The 22873-nt window shown below is 35.6% G+C and overlaps 2 protein-coding genes across 4 annotated transcripts in view; one reads left to right on the forward strand and one right to left on the reverse strand.

Annotated features, from left to right (window-relative positions):
* LOC145230734 (NACHT, LRR and PYD domains-containing protein 3-like) overlaps positions 1 to 22873 on the reverse strand; it is a 46603-nt gene that overhangs the window by 21274 nt on the left and 2456 nt on the right. Inside the window, exons 5-7 of the mRNA XM_080096247.1 lie at positions 22345 to 22443; positions 20322 to 20396; positions 16132 to 17906 (exon numbers count right to left, since the gene is read on the reverse strand). Of these exons, the coding sequence (XP_079952373.1) occupies positions 16132 to 17906; positions 20322 to 20396; positions 22345 to 22443 (1949 nt within the window). The remainder of the gene's footprint in view (positions 1 to 16131; positions 17907 to 20321; positions 20397 to 22344; positions 22444 to 22873) is intronic.
* On the forward strand, positions 7 to 10288 carry LOC145230741 (serine/threonine-protein kinase haspin homolog). Of its 3 annotated transcripts, none has more exons than XM_080096258.1 (12): positions 7 to 452; positions 896 to 1082; positions 1418 to 1541; positions 3125 to 3270; positions 3765 to 3931; positions 4689 to 4754; positions 5144 to 5326; positions 7920 to 8068; positions 8570 to 8753; positions 9070 to 9283; positions 9479 to 9663; positions 10072 to 10288. In XM_080096258.1, exons 7-12 carry the CDS (start codon positions 5249 to 5251, stop codon positions 10201 to 10203), a joined length of 942 nt encoding a protein of 313 aa, XP_079952384.1. In that variant the 5' UTR covers positions 7 to 452; positions 896 to 1082; positions 1418 to 1541; positions 3125 to 3270; positions 3765 to 3931; positions 4689 to 4754; positions 5144 to 5248; the 3' UTR covers positions 10204 to 10288. The 3 variants fall into 3 exon arrangements, with proteins under 3 accessions (XP_079952384.1, XP_079952385.1, XP_079952383.1); XM_080096259.1 differs by having other exon boundaries at positions 1476 to 1541; positions 4689 to 4765; XM_080096257.1 differs by having other exon boundaries at positions 1476 to 1541.

Below are 22873 nucleotides of genomic sequence, written 5' to 3' on the forward strand. Positions count from 1 at the left end.
GTTTTCGAATTGCCCAATCCGGACCACTAGGAGTTTCAACATGTGCTTGTGCAGCAAAACGCAATCAAATACAAAACATACTTGTTTTTGTATAACTTTCAACGCAATGTTCTTGTTTAAAGCAATTGTAAACCTCTAAAAAAGTGTAGATTTGCTTTGCATATCTGTGTTCATAATACTTATGCAGCAAAGTTTTGGTTAGACGAAGTATTTTAACCAAATCTTTTTTGTGGTATTTCGTTTTCAACTTTTATCAACGCCACATCAACGTGTCAGGGTTTGACACCATGTGACGTCGGTTGCCCAACACATTACAAATGTCAGGAGAGCAAGAAATGCGTTTTGGCCTCAACTGCATCTTTACAAACAGAAGAATTTGTTGTTTGTTTCGCTGTCAGAAGAAAATGTTTGGAAGTCGCCGATCTTTGTTATTTTCCAAAAGTTTGTGTGAGGTGAGTTTGAAAATAAACATATTCCACCATCTCTATTTTAATTCCACCAATCTACCTAAGAATCATTTTTTCATCTTTGACAGTTGTTACAAAAACAGCTATTGTCTCAACAACATTTTAATTGCAATTTAGTTTTGTATATTTTAGTACTTCGTGCAACTAACTAACTCGAAACAACATAACATAAACATGTCGATGGATAACTGCTTTATCTTCAGAAGGGTTTTTAAAAAAACACAGCGATAAGAAGATCGCGAGACTGCAAACTCGCACCAACGCAATGATAACACCAGCTCAGAGGTGTAAAAGCGGCCGATAATTTATCGGCATTATAACATCATTGTGTTGGCGTGTGAATGGATGTTCCAAGATTCTAGGAAACTTTGCTTGTGGTAATTAGTTTCCTTCACCACCTGAGCAGTATATTTCATTTTGTTTTACAGAGACACTAGACAATTGTGTGTGGTGTAACCAATGAAGATGCTTTTGTTGCCCTGATCTTGTCATTTGTGGTGCCACGTCATCCAGTTTGTGATGGAATAATCGACTGTGCAGACTTATCGGATGAATGCTTGTGTAAAAAGCAAATTTCGGATATTTGCGACCACATTAAACACTCTAATTCAAAAGGTGAATGATTTTCTTTTACGTTAGTAATTTTTGTTAGAGACCAAATGCCAAATCTGAATTACTTAAACTTATTTTTTAACGTAAATCTACATATATTACAGAGAGTGTAAAAACTCTGAAGTTGAACTAACTTGCCATACAAATTAACTTGTTTTTGCCTTCAAAAATAGACATCAAGTTTGCCCTACAGGCATAGATGTTGGTCCGGGCTTGTCAGGGAAAATCTTTAAATCCATAGGGAAGCAACCATTATAAAATAGCTATGCTGGTACCCTTCATTCAAATTTATATTTGTGCATCTCAATTCTTTCATTGACATGTGTTCCTTTTAACAGCCAGCTTTCTTCAAGCATGTGCAAAGCAAGCAACATAGTTTTTTGTTTTCAAACATAGCGGAAAAACTCCAACGCCAGCAATGTTTGTCAAGTTTGCTTCATCAGCGCAAGAATTCCAAACAAGGTGAAATAGGGAACTGAACTTAATTAGTTTTGTACAATTTGTCTTTGCTATTTAAATCAAGTCCTTGCTCCACAAATCTCCTGAGTAAGTTAATGTCAAATGGTAAAATAAACAGGTTATACACACATGAAGTCAGATTGACTGCTGTAATGTTGGAGGGCACATATCAAATGTAAATTTTACCTGTCAAAACTGCATCGAACATATGTTGTTTTGCAAAATTGTAAGAGTAAAGTTTTTTGAATTGTCTGTGTAAGGTTAACAAAAAACATTTAATACTTTTATGTTTTTTTTCGAACCTTAACACACATGTGACATTTGGTGAAACCAAATAGATCCCGTAAAAAAAAACACTTGGTTTCAACAACACTATCCCTCACAAGAAAAATACACAAAAATATCAACACCTATGCCTACAGACAGGTAAACTGTTACGTAACATAAAAGCGGATTATTGTTCTACACATCAGAACTCAATAGTTTTAAATGTTTTCATGCATCAAACAGTATTTATTGACGATCATCTAACACAGCTGCAGGCTGGCAGAAATATAAAAAAATGTGTTTCGAAACTTACAATATAAACTAGTGATGGGACGAGTACCTGGTGCTCGGTACTCGGTATCGATGGTATCAATCGATTTCAGTGGTATCGACACTCGTACTCGGTATCGAAATATTTTGTCTCAGTTTTCGATACCAACGTGTGAGTACTGAAGGCGGATTTACACCATAAGAATACGGGCAAGTTTCTGCCAATATTTGCTTCGGACAGCACAAAAGTGGAAAAAAGTTCCGCAATTTTACGTATATGTTTTTTGCTATCATTACATTTTTCGACATGTATGTGTGCACGCCTGTACCACGACCATGGCAGATAAATTAGCCAGTGATATACAACTAAGTACAACACTACACTTAATTACTCGGTAATTGTACTCGGTACTCGGTATCGAAGGTATATACATGTGGTACTCGTACTGGGTATCGGTACTCGCTTCAAAACCTGGTATCATGCCATGACTAATCTGAACCATCTATAAGAAAGGATTTTGGTGTGTTTTTGAAGTCTAAAAACATTATTTATTAGGCACTGGCCTGCAGTTTAAATTAACAATTTTTATTGGCTCGCAACAAAAAAAGTTGGACGACGCTGATCTAACATTACACATTTCACTACATTACACTTGTAAGGGGTTTATGTGTGACACAATTTTGTTAACTTTAAGGAACATTACTATTATCTCTTGTCGTATAGCCCAATGCCAAAGTGTGCTGAACCATGACAAACCTAAAACCTCATTTTTATCTTATTTGTTGCCAAACACATTATAAGATATCCATTATATTCAAACTGCATATGTTTTTGGTCTTTTTAGTCAGCCAAGTGTGCAAAAAGCAGTGCTTATATGACTAACTATTTCCTGTAAAACTGACATTTGATCATCTTGTTCAGTGATAAACAGTGTTCACTTTGTACAAGCTCTTTGGTATTGTTTAGATCAAGTCAACCTTTTGACAAATTCTGGAAAAACAATATATTTGCAACTATTTGATATTAGTTGATTGTTTTTGTTGCAAAGGTTTTTTGTTTGACGATTGGAAACTTCTCGTCCGTGATCAGAGTTTTTTGTTTGCAACTGGATTAAACGTTTTTAAAAGAAGGGATTTCTTGGAATATAAAGTAAAATCTGCAGTAAGAGAGGCACATGTGAAAACCTTTAGATCAGTAAGTTTTTTTTATTTTTGCATATCATATCAACTAGCAGTTACTTTAGGCCTCAACTTTATTCTGGTAATGTTATTATCAAAACAGACTTGTTAATTTTAAAGTTAAAAGAAACCTGATTCACATGAGTTACATTTTTACAATTGGCATTGGGTAACAGTTTAGTCAGTTTCATTACATATGATTGCACAACAGAGCTGAAATCAGGTCGGTTTTAAAATGCCACCTGCAATGTGTGCTCAGTAATGTTAAATTCTTGAACAGGGGTCGCCAATCTTATGAACGCCGCAATCATTTTACTTGTTGTGTCAAAATGGTAATACCTTTGTATGCCAACACTTTTATGTGTAATATTTAAGGTAACTAGTAAGCACACATAGGCCTGTGATGTCGAGCATGTTTTCTTTTTTTGTGAAATTTAGTTTTCAGAGACAGATAAGTTAGGGTGGGAATTATTTATGATACTCTGCTAACTAGTGTGCTTTATTCTTTAGTTGTCTAAGGAACTTGTTCAAAAGTGGATGAAAATGCCTGAAAGAGAGCACATTCCTTGACTCAGCACATGAGAGGTTTGGCAATGAAAGGTGTCTGCTCCATGATCTTCGGTGATCACTTCAGTAACAACGAGCAAATTATCAAACTGCATAAAACATGGAAGTTGGTAAGTCCACACAAAAATTTGACACATTTGTAAAAAAATATTTATTTTTTTACCTTTAGTTATGTTTTCAAAAAAACATCTATTGTTGCATACAGATAAAAAATGTTTTCACAAATAGATAGTTTTCACAAAATGAACATGTTATTAAGGCGGCATGGCAATTTTCCATTTAGATTGTTCATCATTATGTCAGTAAAAACAAAGCTAATGACTCACTCAAACATTTTGTATTACTTTTTAATAGGAAAAGTAGATACAGTTTTGCAACACATTTGCAATAGCTAAACAATACAACACTGCAAACAGTTAATATGAACATATGTACATAACTGTGACCAGCCCTAGAGCACTATGCAGACCAGCGAACATGGCACGCTCATAAAAAAGGCCCAAGGAATGTGTCATATCGAATTAACTGGTCAACAAGCATTCCCATACGGCGAGGCACAGAATAGAAAAATCTAACCTGTGGTGGGATTCAAACCCGCAATTGGAGTCTTTTCTGAAACTCGCCTATCAACTTAACTACACAGGCTCAGTGGTGAACCCACCGAAAGCCGAATCACAATGTAATTTAAAACTTGTACATGACAAGCCTAAGGCTTTTGCCACTGCTATTTGTTGAAATAACTAACTGTTTAATCACACTTTGTCCCAAGTTTTGCATCCCTTACCCTGTTTTGCAAACATTTTGCACACAACATTGCGACAAAGCATAACCATGTAAACTATATTTAATATCTATTTGAATTTTCAGTGCTGGACTGAGGTTTGGCGATTAGCAAAAAAGAACCAACGAAAGAAAGTAAAGAAATCAAGAAAGGTAATAAAAAGGTATATTATTCTATACTGTGTGTGACGTACAATAAAAAGCACTAACATATTACAGACACAACAAATGTTACAAAGGGTAACTTGTATGTTTCACTATTACAAAGCTCCTACAGGCAAAGCCCGCTGTCTGTATTTATTCAATTCTATCCAATTTTGTGGAGTTAAAAAACTGTGTATGTCATTCTTTATTGTAAGTCACATGTGGTTGAGAATAAGAAGTGTGTACAGGGAAAATAATGTTATGTGAGAGTTCAATTAAACCGTAAGAATCTCTCAAAACATAAGCATTACATTAAAAAAATGTAATTTGTATACATATCCCAAAAACTCATTCATTATAAATTTAAGTTTTAAATGTAACAAAAAAATGTTTTCCAGCTGTGAAAGAACTGAGAGAATTTTTTTAAGATGCAATCGACTCTCAATGGAAGAAACAAAAAAAGTCTTCCCTAAGCATCATCGATAGTCTACTTGCTGCGTCAAATGAAATTCTCAGCAAAGAACAAATGCTCTGTGATGTCATCACAAGTTTTTCAATTGGGATCCAAATTACTACAGCAGGTGTGTGAAAGAAAGTAATTTATGATCATCAAAAATTAGTGCTTTTCCAGCAGTTATAAAGTAACCAATATTTGAATGTTCCAATGAGTATTGCATTTCCAAAATTGTTTATTATACTTTTTTCATGTACAGACGAATCCGGTTAATCGCATCATCGATTTGCCACGGGTATTTGATGCGATTAACCGGATTATGCGATAATCCGGTTGCTATGTAAAGAGTACACGCCGTTAACGAAAGTGCTCATTTTCACTTCCCAGCTAAAACAAAGTTGCAGTGACGCTCAACTATGGCAACGGGGCAGTATTTTCTGTCTTTTGTTGCCGAGAATCGAAAAAAGTACTCTCAAGTCAAAACTAGATTTATAACTCTCAGCGCAATGCATGACGTCATGCTTCCTAACTGTCGTGGCTGTGGTGCAATCGCCTAAGTGTGTTAAAGAAACAGTAGAAACGCACGCACACACACACACTCTTAGTTGGCGCGCACGCCACAGTTCTCTTGAATGTGCTTTCTCTTGCAGTAAGGTCGTAGCCAAGGGGCCCAACATTTAAATTTGGGAACTTCCTTATGAAGACGATTTATGACGTTTTAGTCTTGTTTTGGGTAGTTTCCCATATAAATGTGCCAGGCGTCTCGCTTTATATACACGTAAAATGGCCTATTGTTTCTAACGTATTTCGTTTTCTAGTTCAAACCAACGTGTTAAGCGGCAAAGTGCTAGGTGCATATTTGTAAGCAAGCCCAAACCCGTACACGACCGAAACCTAGTCAAACTTACAACTTTGGCACATTCTACAGCGCAAGGGCGCTAAGGCGAGCTGCATCATTAGTTTCTATTATAACCCGTTATACAATTGACAAAAAGAATAATTGATTTTAGCAAAACTTTAAAGACTCAGATTGTGGCGCTACTTACTAGCTTACTCAGCAAAACTACAGCTGCAAGACTAGCGTGACTGTCACGTGATCAACGTGTGATCGTTGCTTCAAAAATTTAAAGCAGCAACAAGTACTAGAGGAGTAAATGCCTTTTTTAATCGGTGTTCTTCCTGATAAGTTGCGCAAGGTCACGAATAGAAGACAAAAATATGTCAGTCGTTGGCACGTTACCAATAACGTGAATCTAAACAACATCGTGTGATTACTTGCGATCTAACATTTTTTCAACCATTACGTGTTTGGCGGGTCATGAAAAATATAACAGAAAACATTTTTTTAAATATTTGTTTTACATTTAACATTGTTTAAATTTCAATACAGTTTAACACTTCGAGTTTGGTGCAGTTTGCACTTAGTAAGAAATTACAATCAGCGTCTTTGCCGGAACACCAGTTTCGTAATTTTGACACGTTGAACTCTTCATTTAACTTTTAAACGCCTGTTATATCACTATTGGCGATTAGATAAGCCAATAAAAAAAGGATCAATGTGCACGGCTTTGAGATAACGACTCCTTGTTATCGCACAGCGTTACACTGAACGCTGTTTTAATCTCCTAATGACTTTTCCAAAATATTTTATAGTCGAGACGTGTCATTTTCAACGTTGAAATTAGATGCGTTATTTGGTGTAGAATGCAACCATGCATCCACGTCTTTTCGTGTACATTACCTCCGGAGGATTTTACTATCATATCGTCGTTTTTTATTAGAAAAACTCGGTCCGTTTGACTTTCACATAGAGATCATCAATCCGGTTAATCGCATATTTCGTTGAAAATCGATGCGAATATCCAGTTTATGCGATAAACCGGTATGCGATTAACCGGACGATTTTCTTACCAAACGATGGGCGACGGTTTGGGATTTTTAATTGTGATGCAATTAAACGGATTATGCGATTAACCGGTATGCGATTAACCGGATTCGTCTGTATTTCAATGCAGAGTATGAGTTTCGATACCACGAAAAGTAGTACTGAGTACCGGGTACTTGTCCCATCAATAGCATTTATTTGATCATGAAAAGTATAAAGCTAAGAGTAAAAAAAGTATAAATCCTTTTTTTATAACATCTATATACATCTTTAATACTTACCACATTTTCTATTTAAAGAAGATTTTCATGAATCAAAACAGTTAGGCAAAAATGCAACATCAAATGAATATTTTAATTAACTGTTGCTGCCAGACATAATGCATCCACAAATAGTTACCATATTTTACGGACCATAAAGCGCACCCCATTATAAGGCGCACTGTCAATAAATTGCTTTAATTAGTTTTTTGGTCATACATAAGGCACACCGGGCTATAGAACGCAACATATTTTAATGAATATGGGTTAACGTATAAAGCCTATTAAACAAAGCAATAAAGCACTACTTGGTCCATGCATTTGGCGCACCAGCTTATAAGGCGCACGATCAATTTATGAGGAAAAAAAGGATTTAAGTTGTGCTTTAAGGTCCGTAAAATACGGTAGCTCTTCCATCAATCTCTATTGTAATATTCCACTGTTTCGATGTCTCAATGAATATTTGATTTCAAAAAAGCAATTAGTATTATCTGACTTCGCTGTATAACATTTGTGTTGTGTAACACTGTCTGCTGAAAACAAGCAAAATAACAATGTAAATACACTTTTTTTAGGTAATTCCAATCGAAGGAACAAAGATTCTAAACGGAGAAAAACAAAAAACCTTTTCCGAGGTTCTTCCTGAAATTGTGAGCTCAGTTGAACTTTCCAACCTGAAAACTTTGGAGGAATCAAAAACTGACAGCTTCATTTCACTTTACAGGTAAATTTATATTTGCAGTCAACCTCAGTTAACCAGATTCAGTTAATCCGGATCTTTGCCTAATTCGGACAAAGCTCAAATGACAAAGGGGTCCAGGTAACAAGCCTTGAACTATTAAACATCGGTTAATTTGGATTTTGCTTTAACGGGACAAACTTTTTGGTCGAAATGGGTCCGGATTAAACGAGGTTTGCTATACTCGAATGTCGAAAATGTTAGATTCGGGCCAATTTTTTGCTCCTACATTTAAGATAAGGCCAATTTAAACCCAGTTTGAAATTTGTATTTGATAAAGTGACCATTAATTATGATTCACTTTGCCTAAACAAATTACTGGCATATTATCACATCGATGAAGTTACTACATTGTAAAATTTTTTACTGCAATGTAAAATTTATCTTTAAGGACATATTGTCTTATGGTATTCGTTGCCTTTACATTACTCTGCAACACCAAGTTGTTAAAGTATAGTGCTTACCTGTTTGTTTATTTTTTCATAGAGTCCATCTGACATATGGGTCATACCCAGCTGTGCTTCTTGATGCATGGGACAAATATAACAGCAGGAAGACGTCAGAAAATGATCGACCGTTCTTGCCAGACCCAAACCAGCATTATGTTTTGTTTGAATTTGCCGATGGTGGAATCGACATTGAACATTTTAAGTTCAATAATGCATCCCAGGTATTGTATTTATTCTGTTGTAATCCAAGCTACAAAAAGCGGCCTATTAAAGCCAACATTATTTTAATTAGCGATTGACCTACTTTGATTTCCAAGGTGTCAAATTCTTCTGTTGTTTATGCCAAGCTGTGGCGCCAAACAGGTTGGTGAGGCGTGGCTTTTCTGCTAGTGGCTAATTTAGCTACTATAACCTCGCTCTCATCACCAGCTGCACTGATACCTTGTCAGTTGAAAGAGTGTGCAATGTCTGCAGCTTATCACATACTTTCACGGTTTCATCAACAAAGTACTAAGTAAAAAACACTTCATTTTTCAGTCACTTTCAGCTTTGAAGCAGACCATCAGTGGATTAGCAGTGGCCGAGCATACTTTAATGTTCGAACATCGAGATCTTCACTGGGGTAACATCCTTGTGCAGAAGAGTGAAACAAAATCTTTCAGTTTTACTCTGAATGGGACAAACTACAGTTCAGAAACAAGTGGGATTTCAACAAGAATAATTGACTTCACTTTGTCGCGGATGACCAAAGGTATTGTGTATAGTATTTTAACCTAAGCTGGAAATACATTAAACTTGTGATTTGCACCAAAATACTGCATGTAGTAAATGTATTTCACAAGTTCTTTGAGTGTTGTGCTAACAGTTACTCTTTTAATACGACTGCATTAAATTAAAACGAAATAACCAGAGATGTCCTGTAAAACAATTAGTTTGTTGTTTTAAGGTGGGATTTCCCTGTACCAAGACTTATCGAATGACGAGGAATTGTTCAACGCCGGTTCAAGCGTGGATTTTCAGTTTGAAATATACAGAACGATGCGAGATGAATTGGGAAATGATTGGTCGCTTTTTCGACCCAGAACTAATGTTTTATGGATCCATTACCTCATTGATAAGTTGATCAACCAGGTGTGTTGGATTTTATGGAATTTATTAGTCAGATAAAAAAGTTAATTCTATCCAAAACCTGCAACTCTGTTACTCTAAAAAGCATCACCTTTTCTTCAGAAAGTATTAAGACACAAACTAATAACACTTTATGTAACGTTTAATGATAAGTAAAACATATTATGAGTTACAACTTCTGAAATTTAAAGCAGATCTTGCCATGCAAACTTAACTTATACAACGATGTAAACAAATATATTGCATGTTTCAAAAACTAACATTAAGGTGGCAAATATCTCGTGACTCGGGAACCCATAATATTGTGGGTTGTCTCACACTACAAGTCCACTTAGCTCATAATGATCTTTTGCTACAATGGAACAGCTAAACTGTAATAATAACCTATGACACTCTTGTAAATGTTTTCAGGTCCATTATAAATCAAAGCGAAGTAAAATCCACCGTCAGTCGATTCAAACAATGCGGCAACTCTCAAAAACAATTTTAACATTCACTTCGTGTCAGGAGATTGTGGAAAAAAGTTCACTTTTCAACAGATGACAGGCCTGCCACTTATCTCAATGTTATCACTGTGCTTTTAGTGATTTGTGCAATCGCTGTGACTAAAATCATGATTGTGATATTACTTGTTTTTCTCGCATGATAGTATTTCGCATCTCCTCGCTGTTGGTGGATTTAAACTCTACGCAATAGGCCATGAATCAGTTGGTGCTACTCTCTGGTTCAATATTTTTATGAATAGATATTATAATATACTTGTAACCTCAAAGCTGTTATGCCTTTCAACCATGAATCAGTTGGTGCTGCTCTCTGGTTCATTATTTTTCTGAATTGTTGAAAAATTATACTTGTAACCTCAAAGCTGTTATGCCCTTCAACCATAAAGAAATTTCTTAGGTCATTGACATTGATGAAAAGAAGGGAAATGCTCAAGGTCAGTTTTCCTGGACAACTGGTCGACATAATTTCACAAACTGTTATATATTCTGCTCTATTACTCTGTTGTTTGGGTCAAAGTATGTTATAAATGACAAAGAAACTATTTAAATCTGCTTTATCAGCACAACTAGCAACAAACTAAAGATAAATACATTAGACATACATATGTGCTGTTCACATGGTGACAGTTGGCTAATTGGGTTCAGTCATGCCAGGAAAAAAACCAATACAAATAATTGGTTATTAGTGTTTTTTAAGCTACAGGTGTCAAAAGGACCCGATTTCAAAGCAAAGAAACAAAACATGCAAACGCAGAAATATGAACTATAAAAATTGAGGATTTAGTTTGTAAACAACAAATGTATCAGCAAGTATTAGTTGAAAAGTAATGGCAGGAAACAAAACTAAAGATAAATGCATTAGTCATACACATGTGCAGTTGGCTACTTTAATTACATAATGTCATGCCTGGCTAAAACGTCAGCAAAAATTAAAAAAATTAGTTGGTTTTATTTGTGCTTCAAAAGAACCTAAGGTTGCCCCTAATTTCAAAACATACAATCAAAGAAATATATAACGAAATAATCAGAGTATTTAGTTTTTAAAATATAAATTATGAAACTTTGAATCAGCCAGGATTATTTAAATTTTAATGCCCAGCAATAAAACATCGGGGAAACAAAACAAGGTGGATATGTAGTTGATGGTCAACAGAAATGTAAATTTAAGGGAAGGGATAAAGTTGACATTTTGCCACAGAAGCTTTGGAATAAAATTTGAAACATGGCATCAATAGGCACAATCTGTGACAAAATCATAACATTGTCAGTAAGTGTAGTTGATGTGGTGAAAGTTTAACTTATTGCACAGTGCTTCTTTGGTTTTTGTGCAACCTCATGTGGCCTCCCAACACTGCTTGCTGCAGTTGCTTGTGGTATGTCTGGAAGACCCCAAATCTGGCGTTCCTGAAAATCAACAAGAAATTTTTAACACTTACATACCACCAAGTTGAGTGCAAAATAATCAGACTCTTAATGTTCGTTATTTATGATTGTTCATCCAAAATAACATATTGTACTGTTTTCAAATGACTACCAGAGTGACAGATGTAGGTTACCATGGCAAAAATACATTTGATAAAAACAAATTTTGTGTTTTAATTCCAGTACAAAATTTCCAGTTTCAAATTTGTTGAATTCAAGTACAAAAGCAAAAATATATTCTTGTTTAATAGCATACAACCAAATGCCTTATTTAAGACTGCATCTATGTGTTGAACAAGAAAATATCTTGTTTATTGCCTAATAATAAGTTAATCTTTTCAATTATGGTACTGCAGTAATTTTCTTGCAAAAGGTTGTTATGTTTTCTCACTTATATATGGTACTGCAGTAATTTTCGAATAAATTTAACTCACCAGTTTGTGGTTGGCTGTGTGCAAAGCTTTTGCCCCAACTGGTGTGATGTCACAATTTGAAACAACAAGGTTTTCAACTTTTTCCAAACAAGTGGCCAGAGCAATTGCCCCCTCATCACCAAACTTGTTTTTGGGGAGAACCAAATAAACCATCTGTAAACATTACAAGGTTTTATTGGTTTATTTTTTTTATCTTGTTAAGATAAATGTCATTTGTGACATGCAAATTACACAACATGTTTTTTTACAATCTCAAAAACAATGCAACAATGTTTCTATTAGAAACGTATAGAAATCGACACAAGTTGCTTTTGAAACAGCATGTTTCACACTAATATACTGGCTTGTTTGTTTCTGGTTAGGATTTTTAAAACTGTGAATTTTGTACCTAAATGCATCAAATAATATGTAAAAAAAAGTAAATACAAAAGTGTTAAACCGGAACAAAGTAAATATTATTGGGGATAGACTAAACAATTCATTGTGACTGTTTCAACTCAACTACTGCATGTGTATGGTAAATCGGGGCCAAAAATTTTGAACTTTGAAATATACTAGTCACATTAGGTTCTCATTAGTTGAGTGGTCAATACAATCCCTGTAGTGGTGAGGTTTGTGGTTTAAACCCAGCTTGGGCATTTTTAAGTCACCTCACAAAAACAATCATCTAACACTCATAAGTTGGCAACTCACTGAGTGGTCCATGTTGAGGATGGCAGCAATCAATACACGCAAGCAAGTGATGGTCAAATTGCAACCACCCAGAAACAGATGGCGGATGTTGTAAACACAAAATGAAACATGATTGACACCAATCAACCCAATGTTGTTTGTTGCCAGATTGAGAACATTCATCTGCAAACAAATTTGTATTAAAGTTCAGGGAAAAGCAATACAAGTGTTTTTTGTGAAATTGACAAACTTCCAGTTTTCAATATGTTATGACACAGTAACATAAAAGAAGGTTAAGTTACTGGATTCCATAATTTATGTAACTAAGTTTAGTCAAATAATGATTATATGTAAAAAATAATTTTGCTTTTAAACTTTTCGTAATACAATGTTATAAGTAGAAAGAAATTTTTTACTTCTTCTTTTATTGCAGTCCTGTGTGTATGTGCAACATATTTTTGTTAACATTTAAAAACAAACTTATTATAAGCAACGCTTTTATTTTCCTAAGCTTTGAAAAAGTAACAAAACAGTTTGAGCATTAGTAGCTTACTGGTTTTTGCCGCTTGCTGATTTCATGGCACAGTTGTTCAAGATCATCACCTGTGACTGAACATTCCATCAACATCATCACATCAAGTTTATGGACGCTTGGTGCAAAACTGTCCAAAGCTTTCTTGGACATCACATTTCCAGGCAAGGCCAGCAAACTCATCTACAAAACACCAACATGCATCTGTTACCTTTATCATTGTTACCTTTATAACATTTCATTTGTGATGAAAATACTTAAAATAGACAATGTTTATACAATACCCATTGTTATTGCATGACACTCACACTTGTTTTTCTATTGTCTTTGTCACAACAGTACTGTTATGTAACAAACACCAACCATAACACATAGATATTATGAGCTAAATTATTGTTTTTCAAACAAATTGAACTTACAAACAATAAACTGGTAAATTTTGAAAAACTATATGTTGATTATGTTGTGATAAAACTTACTTGTTTTTAACTATATTACATCTTATTACATAAAACTCAACAAACTTCTATAAAAGTTTGGATGTTAAAAAGTAAACTCAATAAACTTACATTTGTATCTCGCTTTGCTGTGGCTTCAGCTATTGCAATGAAATCATCTTCTTGCAAGTTGCATTGTTCAAGAAATAATACCTGCATCAAGTGGATGGATTTGGCCAGATACTTCCCAACACCATTGAGGTTGTTGCCAGTCAAGTTAAGATAAGACAACTGTAAGACACAGATATTAAATTATTTGAGAAAACAATTTTGTCATGTACCTTTGCACGGTGATTATATTAAATCATTGCACAAAAAAACAAAAATCAGCCCTCAATATCCTGCAAACTACAAATTTACATACATGGATGTTGTGTTGTGTGATGGCACCAACCAGATTTTCCACCATAGAAATTGTCAAACCACAATGCCATAGTGACAGTTCAGTGAAACCAGGAAGAAGCTCCAAGATAATCTCAAAATCCACTGATAAGTCAACATCTGTCAAATGCAACTTGGGGATCTGTCAAAAAATATTAAAGGGCATTAGGCTGATAACAATAAACAAAACCACTCATAAAAACTACAACACATTTTGCCGTCTGTTTTATGATGTTTTTAATAAACATATTTTAATACTAAAGCATTAACTATTCCCTTCCATTTAATATTGTTTTAGCATATTTATCAGTGATGGGTTTTTGCAGCTGTGTCATCATTTTTAAAAGATACATAATGATAATATCATGTTATGTTTGGTGCGTAGGAGCAGAATGTAACATAAAAAATTGAACGCTTGTCAAATTTTCTTATAACGGTTTACTGGTTAATATTAATATTCTCTGAAATTACAACAACATAATTGTTGCCTATAAAACTAGAAGGGTGGCTTAGCACATATTGCCCTTGCATATACACTATAGCATATTTTAAAACATAAATATATTTCCTATTCTTATTTTGTATTGGGTCCCATATTAGTCACCATCTTTTATAACCTTAGTTGTTTCTGCAGGCAAAAACTCATGGGTCCCCACACATGCAAAGTTGAAAATAATGCAATTCAAGAGATAACCATCAGAAAGTAGGGTGTTGTAAGGTAAAACACAGTGATTGGCACTGGGCTTAAATAATAATACTATGTAGAATACAAACTATAAAACTAGAAGGGTGGCTTAGCACATATTGCCCTTGCATATACACTATAACCTATTTTAAAACATAAATATATTTCCTATGCTTATTTTGTATTGGGTCCCATATTAGCCATCGTCTTTTATAACTTTAGTCGTTTCTGCAGGCAAAAACTCATGGGTCCCCACTCATGTAAAGTTTAAAATATTGCAATTCAAGAGATAACCATGAGAAAGTCGAGTGATGTAAGGTAAAACACAGTGATCGGCACTGGGCTTAAATAATAATACTATGTAGAATACAAGCTATAAAATTAGATTCACCCCAGATATTGTTTGAAGTATGTCGTATTTAACGTTTTAAAAAACTGACCCATTTTAGGGGGCTAGTAGAGCAACTAATTGAGTTCGACACACAAACTAAAAAATATGTAAAAACCACAATGACTCAATGAATAGTACTGCAAAATTTCAGCCCAATCTGCCAATGTTTAAAATTTTAACCACTAGAGGTGTTTTGAGCAACAACCGTTAATGTTTCTGAAGTCATAGGGCTGTTAACAAGCCCCTAACTGCCATGGCGAAAAAAACGACCACCAAGCAACCCACCAACGAGCAACAAACAACTGGTTGCCCTTGTAACACTATTGCGCAAACGAAATCTTTCGTTTGTGGTGCCCAGTTAAATACAAATATGTTTTACACTTTAGGGGCTTGTGGGGCAAATGTTAGGACTACAGGGTTGAACACAACAATCGACACCTATAAATGGCATACTATACAAAAAATCCAAATTTCAGCCAATTCTGACACTGTTTAAAAACTCACCCATTTTAGGGGGCTAACGGGGTAAATACTGGGTTTACAACAAAAACAAAGTGGGATGCACATCTACATGAATATATCTACCATCTGTGTAAATTTCATCCAAATCCATCAAACATTTGAAGGAAAAACGAGTCGGACAAACTTTATGGGAAAAATACCCATTTCAGGGGGCTAACGGGGTAAATACTGGGGTTATCAACAAAAACAAAGTGGGATGCACATCTACATTAATATATCTACCATCTGTGTAAATTTCAGCCAAATCCATCAAACATTTGATGGAAAAACGAGTCGGACAAACTTTGGGAAGAAAAAAAAGAAGAAAAAAAAAGAAAAAAAGAAAAAAAAACATTTTGAGTAAAATCAATATGTGTCCCCTTCAGGGAAGGGGACCCATAATTATAATAAAAGTAACATTTTTATGTCAAAAATAAATTTAAAGATTTTTACTTTGTGTGTGGATTGCTGAATGGTGCTCAGTAATGTATGTAGACCCAGTCCAGTAAAAGTGGATGATTTCTGCCAATCCCCCACATTAAGTATGTGAGATTCTTCAGCAGCTGATACGACATGACAGAAACTCATTACTTGGTGGGGAAGAAAATCTTCTGATAGTAACAATGGGTTGGGAAGGGAATTGGCAACAGCCTTGGTTAAATCATCATCTTTGGCCTCATTTGCCCAACTGCATATGTTGAAAAGTGTGGAATCTTTTTCTCTTGATTTAAACTTGTTTATGTGTAATTTTGATTCTATGGGGTCGTTGAAACATTCTGCTGCAGTTACGAGGATATCAGAAAATAACTCACTCAAATCTGGTAGAAGCTTCCTGACTTGTGTTTTCACAACCTTTCCCTTTCTGTCCATTTTCAGGCAGTCTGGAAATAATTTTTTCAGTTTTCTTTGAACTTTTTGATGACAGAATCCAAATAGAAAGCGGACAACCACCTCCCAGGAACTTTGTTGGAATATCTGTTGAATCTTGGAGGAGAATTCCTCATAGGATGCAAACACCATGAGATGAAGTGCAGCCAAAAACTCCTGCCATGTGGCATGAATGAAGAAAAATTTTTTTTCCCCATCCAAAACCAACATACCATGTTGATGTTTAGCATGAGCACACATGAATGGCTCAATAAATTTCATTTCTATGCCATGTTTCATGACATCTTGGCTGGGAAATGAAAATTGACGATTTTCAACACCATCAAAAGCCAGCTTGGTTAGTTGCTTTAAATGCTTCCGATCTGTGTGAAATTTTTGTTTTTTCTGCCATTGCTCAAGTTGATTCAGAAATACGTCAGAAATTGATAAAACTGGTTTGTTTGACTCCAGGTTGTCAACAAAGTATGGAATGATCAATCTCGCAAAGACCGGAATAAACAACAATGCAGATACGTTGGGTTGTTTTTCCAGCTCATCTTGGACATGTTTTTGTTGCTCTTCACTTTTGGAATACTGTTTGCAGAGAAGATTCTGAGATTCTTTGCTCAGGCCTAAAACTTGTAGCAAAAATACTGGCTTGCATTGTGGGTTGAAGTTCAGAAAGGCATTTGGTCGGGAAGCAATCAACTTTTTTGCATTGGGAAGTAAGCGACAGTTCAGCAGATTCATCAGGATACAGTAAGGCATTTTTTCTTGGTGGAGTGACATGCCAAATGGATCTTCGGAAAATTTCTGTGTTGTTCTTGCTTCGTCAAGCCCATCAATGACAATCAGTGTGTCCGAAGATTTGTTGATTTCATTTAAAATTAAATCATCTGTTTCTGGTTTGAATTTGTAGTCATGATCAGTGGACACAAGAAGGAACTTCAAAAGATTGCATTTCTCCATGAAATCAACATCACGTATGGAAATATAGAACACAAATGAATGTGGATGTGACTCAATCCAATGCTTTAAAACAAATTTGCAAAATGTGGTCTTTCCTATTCCAGCAATTCCTGTTAGACCGGCCACATTTTGCTGCTGTTTGTTGGTTGTTTCATGTGATGATTTTACTCTATCATTACATGCTTTTGCTGCCTCCTCAAATAAACTTTCTGGAGGTATATTCTTTTTGTCAGTTTGTTTTTTGAACAACCAGCTGCTTGTATTTCCAAATTCTTCTTTACTCACATTCTCTTGTTTTGTTGCTTGCAGAGGGACACAGTTGGTTTTGTCAGCTATTGCTTTTGCAAATTTCAGGCAAAGTTCTTTCAAAGATTGTTTTTCCAATTCTGAAACTGTTTGAAACACAGTCAATTACTATCAGTGGATTCTGTTTTTCTATTATCATGACCATAACATTTTATTAATGTATAGTTGTTTTTCTTATGTTTTTCTGTTATATTTTGTTTTTGTGTTGAGGTTAAAATCATACCAAAGTGCAAAAGTAGTTGCAACATTTCACCCAAATGTGTTGCTGCAATTTCATAGAATGATTTGCTTTCAAAAGTCTTTAAAGATGTAATTGGATTTTAAACGGTTTGGAATTAAAACAGTGTTAAAACTCGAAGGTGTATTTTTGGTATAATGTTCATGATAGAATTTGACACTTGTATCCATTTATGTGGCTGCAATAATTTGTGTTTAATTTAATCTGAGTGAGCAGAACAACCCGATCACATTATGTCACACAGAGTCTGTTGTTGAGCGCTGCTTGTCTCATTTATGTTTTGCTATTGAGTGTTTTTTGAATTTCTTTCACACAATGAATCAACTGCGTAATGTGTTTGTTGTTTAATTCTTAACTAATGTGCAACACCTAATGGATCTTTTTACACACTTTTAACTAGGAATTATTTTGTTTATAAGCCTTTAGTATATAAAGGTGTGCCACAAAAAATGTTAGTGACATAAAAATATTACGCTGATTTGTTGAAAGGTATGTTTTTACAGTTTTTACAACTCGGTTGTGCTAGTAGTCAATGGCAACAGCATTGTTTTTATGCTCGGTCTCCATAAAACTGCTTCTTAACAATTTTAAGCATCAAAATCACATCAGAGCAAGTAATACTGTTTTTAAACAATAAAAAGTGCCGCTATGTTTTTCCTTTGTTGTCTTTTCTGACCAATGCTAGAAGTTTAGACATATTTGGTTGTTGGTAAAATTACACTATTAACTTTAAAATTCTCTATTTTAATAAAAGGTAGCAGAGAGCTTACAACACTTTTTAGCTCATGATCCTTGTAACCCATTGCATTCATTTAATGCTTAAAAATCACACATTAGCAACTGCTATGTCATAAACTTATTTAGTTACGGGGCTACTTGTCAGTGGATTTTTTGGAGGAGTTTTACAATTACACTCACACTTGAATACCATATACAACTTAAATATGCAACCTAGGGGATACAATTTAATGGTTTGGGGCCTTAAAGTATTATATTTATTTAGTTTAGTTTAGTTGATTTGGTATGATTTTAACCATTTATCAGCAACATGAATAATAGAGTCTTATCAATAAATATATAATTTCAATTAAACATCCATTAATGATTTGGATTATTGGTAATTATAAGTGATGCACCGAACCCGCCTACAAAGGTTTGGGTCGAAACCGAATATTCGGCCACGAGGGCCGAATTAGGCCGAACCTAAAGTACTGTTTACTACGCTTTTTCCACTAATAATATAAAAAAAACTGGGATTCGTCCTTGGATTGTACGGCTTCGAATGCCGTGAAAAAGTAACACTTGTAAGTCACAAAGTCCATTGTGATAGTATATTGACGTTTTAAACAAAGGCATTGTTTCGTAACATATAAACTCGTTCGACGAGGTGTTTACACGTTAACGTTTTAAGCTGTCTACTAGTGCTGTACCATACTATGTGTAAGTTTCTTGTGATCTGCAATGATGGCTTTACATAGAGACGTCGACATAAATTACAAACAAGTTGTGGAAAGATTTTTGGCTGAAGCTCCACGCCGATAAACATTTTATTTTTGTGTGTTTACATGTAAATACGTTTTCAAGTTCCAACAAAGATCGTTGTTGCGGTTATTTAGGTTGTTGTATAAATACATCGCAGAAACTTCGTTTTTACCATCGCAATACATGCCGATGAAGCGATTTACTGCTGTACCGGTGCCATGTTCTGTCATTTTCAAGTTATTTTTAGCTTTGATGTGAACGAACGTGTTTTTGGCGCTGTACGAGAGCCGTTATACGCAATAACGGCGATAGAAAAGGGACCTGGCATGCCGACGAACCTGCCCCCCTAGTTGCGCCCATGTTACTACGGATGTTTTCAACAAGTTAAGTGCATTTTGACAAATCAAAATCACTTATTACACCATCTGGAAGCTTTACTAAACTTGCAATATTTTGCGGACAACGTGTCTCGTAATTTAGTGATACCATAATTAGGTAATTTAGGACGTTTTGTAGTTCAGGCATTAATTTCATGCAATCAAAAAGTTAGGTTTCGTCGAATTTTCCAAAAAAAACGATAGTTTAGGCATTAATTTCATGCAATCAAAAAGTTAGGTTTCGTCGAATTTTCAAAAAATTCGGGCCGAAACCGAAACATCGAAAGTAGCGTATTCGACCAAAATGTTTCAGGCAACCAAAACTTTGGTGCATCACTAGTAATTATAGTTTTTTTTACTGTTCTGGATCTAAATAAAAACATACTTAAAAAGAAAGTTACAACCTGATATTGTCTCTTTCCAGTCAGATTCAGATGAACTTTGTGAATCTGATTCATCATCACTTGAACATGAGTCAGCTAAAATTAAAAAAAAAACTTCAAATGACACTGTGTTTAAGTAACATATACTGCATCACCACTGTGGCCAAACTGTATATACTGCATGACTGCTGTGGCCAACCTGTATATACTGCATCATCACTGTGGCCAAACTGTATATACTGCATGACTGCTGTGGCCAACCTGTATATACCGCATGACTGCTGTAGCCAACCTGTATATACTGCATCATCACTGTGGCCAACCTGTATATACTGCATGACTGCTGTGGCCAACCTGTATATACTGCATCATCACTGTGGCCAAACTGTATATACTGCATGACTGCTGTGGCCAACCTGTATATACTGCATCATCACTGTGGCCAAACTGTATATACTGCATGACTGCTGTGGCCAACCAGTATATACTGCATCATCACTGTGGCCAAACTGTATATACTGCATGACTGCTGTGGCCAACCTGTATATACTGCATGACTGCTGTAGCCAACCTGTATATACTGCATCATCACTGTGGCCAAACTGTATATTCTGCATGACTGCTGTGGCCAACCTGTATATACTGCATCATCACTGTGGCCAAACTGTATATACTGCATGACTGTTGTGGCCAACCTGTATATACTGCATTACCGCTGTGGCCAAACTGTATATACTGCATGACTGTTGTGGCCAACCTGTATATACTGCATGACTGCTGTGGCCAACCTGTATATACTGAATCATCACTGCGGCCCAACTGTATGTACTGCATGACTGCTGTGGCCAATCTGTATATACTGCATGACTGCTGTGGCCAAACTGTATATACTGCATCATCACTCTGGCCAATCTGTATATACTGCATGACTGCTGTGGCCAATCTGTATATACTGCATCATCACTGTGGCCAACCTGTATATACTGCGTGACTGCTGTGGCCAACCTGTATATACCGTATTTTATGGACCATAAGGCGAAACTTAAATCCTTTTTTTTCCTCATAAATTGATCATGCGCCTTATAAGCTGGTGCGCCTAATGTATGGACCAAGTAGTGCTTAATTGCTTTGTTTAATGAGCGTTATACAGTAACCCATACTCCTTAAAATACGTTGCGTTCTATAGCCCGGTGCGCCTTATGTATGAACAAAAAACTAATCAAAGCAATTTATTGACAGTGCGCCTTATAATTGGGGGCGCTTTATGGTCCATAAAATACGGTACTGCATTTCCACTGTGGCCAACCTGTATATACCATGTGACTGCTGTGGCCAACCTGTATATACTGCATGACTGCTGTGGCCAACCTGTATATACTGCATGACTACAGTGACCAACCTGTATATACTGCATGACTGCTGTGTCCAACCTGTATATACTGCATGACTGCTGTTGCCAACATGTATATACGGCATCATCACTGTGGCCAAACTGCATATACTGCATGACTGCTGTGGCCAACCTTTATATACCATGTGACTGCTGTTGCCAACATGTATATACTGTGTGACTGCTGTGGCCAAACTGTATATACTGCATGACTACTGTGACCAACCTGTATATACTGCGTGACTGCTGTGGCCAAACTGTATGTACTGCATGACTACTGTGGCCGACCTGTATATACTGCATGACTGCTGTGGCCAACCTGCATATACTGCATGACTGCTGTATATACAGGTTGGCCCATGTGGTAATGCAGTATATACAGGTTGGCCACAGAAGTCATGTGGTATATACAGGTTGGCCACAGAAGTCATGTGGTACATACAGGTTGGCCACAGCAGCCACGTGGTATATACTGGTTGGCCACAGCGGTCAAGTAGTATTAACTTCCACCCGGTGCCTGTCGCAGTTATACTTTGCCAAACAAATGCTTTGATGATTGTGTTAATTCATTACAACACCCCTTGCAGACCTAATCTGTTATGAATAACTTACCCACAAATATCATAAGTTTTTTAAAAGTACAAACGAACCAACCTTTAGTTGAAGATCCAGCTGCTTTTGATTCTGATTTGGAAATGTCAGGAGCAACAAGCTCTATGTGTTTTAGAGCTTTTGCAACTTTCTTCACAGAATCTAAAACAAAACATGGTTAGATCTTTGTGTTGTTGACTTTTGCTAATGTAAACAGTCACATTCATTTTTACAGCAACCAAGTTACAACAAGTGTAAACTGATTGAAATAAAAAAATTGAAGTTATATTTGTCAGCTGTTAATAACCCGACAAAAAATCATTTATTTTACCATTTATTGTAGATTTATCTGAACTGAATTTAAGGGTTTAAACATTAGCAACTGCTACCATGTTTGGCTTTACCAACTAAGATAATGGAAAGTTTAATCCAGTTTGGACAAATAACTGTTTAAAGTGTTTAAACTTGTGCACATGTGACACTATTTCGACCTATAATGTCTCATATGTTCAGCAGCTATGGTTAATGCCGAGTTGTGGCAGTAAACAGATTTAGTCAAGGCATGGCTTATCTGTATGTTACTCCCAACAAA

Source organism: Phallusia mammillata, chromosome 5 (genome assembly GCF_965637545.1).
Source record: "Phallusia mammillata chromosome 5, kaPhaMamm4.hap1.1, whole genome shotgun sequence".
NCBI classification, from domain to species: Eukaryota; Metazoa; Chordata; class Ascidiacea; order Phlebobranchia; family Ascidiidae; genus Phallusia; species Phallusia mammillata.

Coding starts and splice junctions, on each gene's coding strand:
- LOC145230741 (XM_080096258.1), top strand. CDS start 5,249: ATGAAATTCTCAGCAAAGAACAAATGCTCTGTGATGTCATCACAAGTT. Junction 5,327..7,919: donor GATCCAAATTACTACAGCAG/GTGTGTGAAAGA, acceptor CACTTTTTTTAG/GTAATTCCAATCGAAGGAAC. Junction 8,069..8,569: donor AGCTTCATTTCACTTTACAG/GTAAATTTATAT, acceptor ATTTTTTCATAG/AGTCCATCTGACATATGGGT.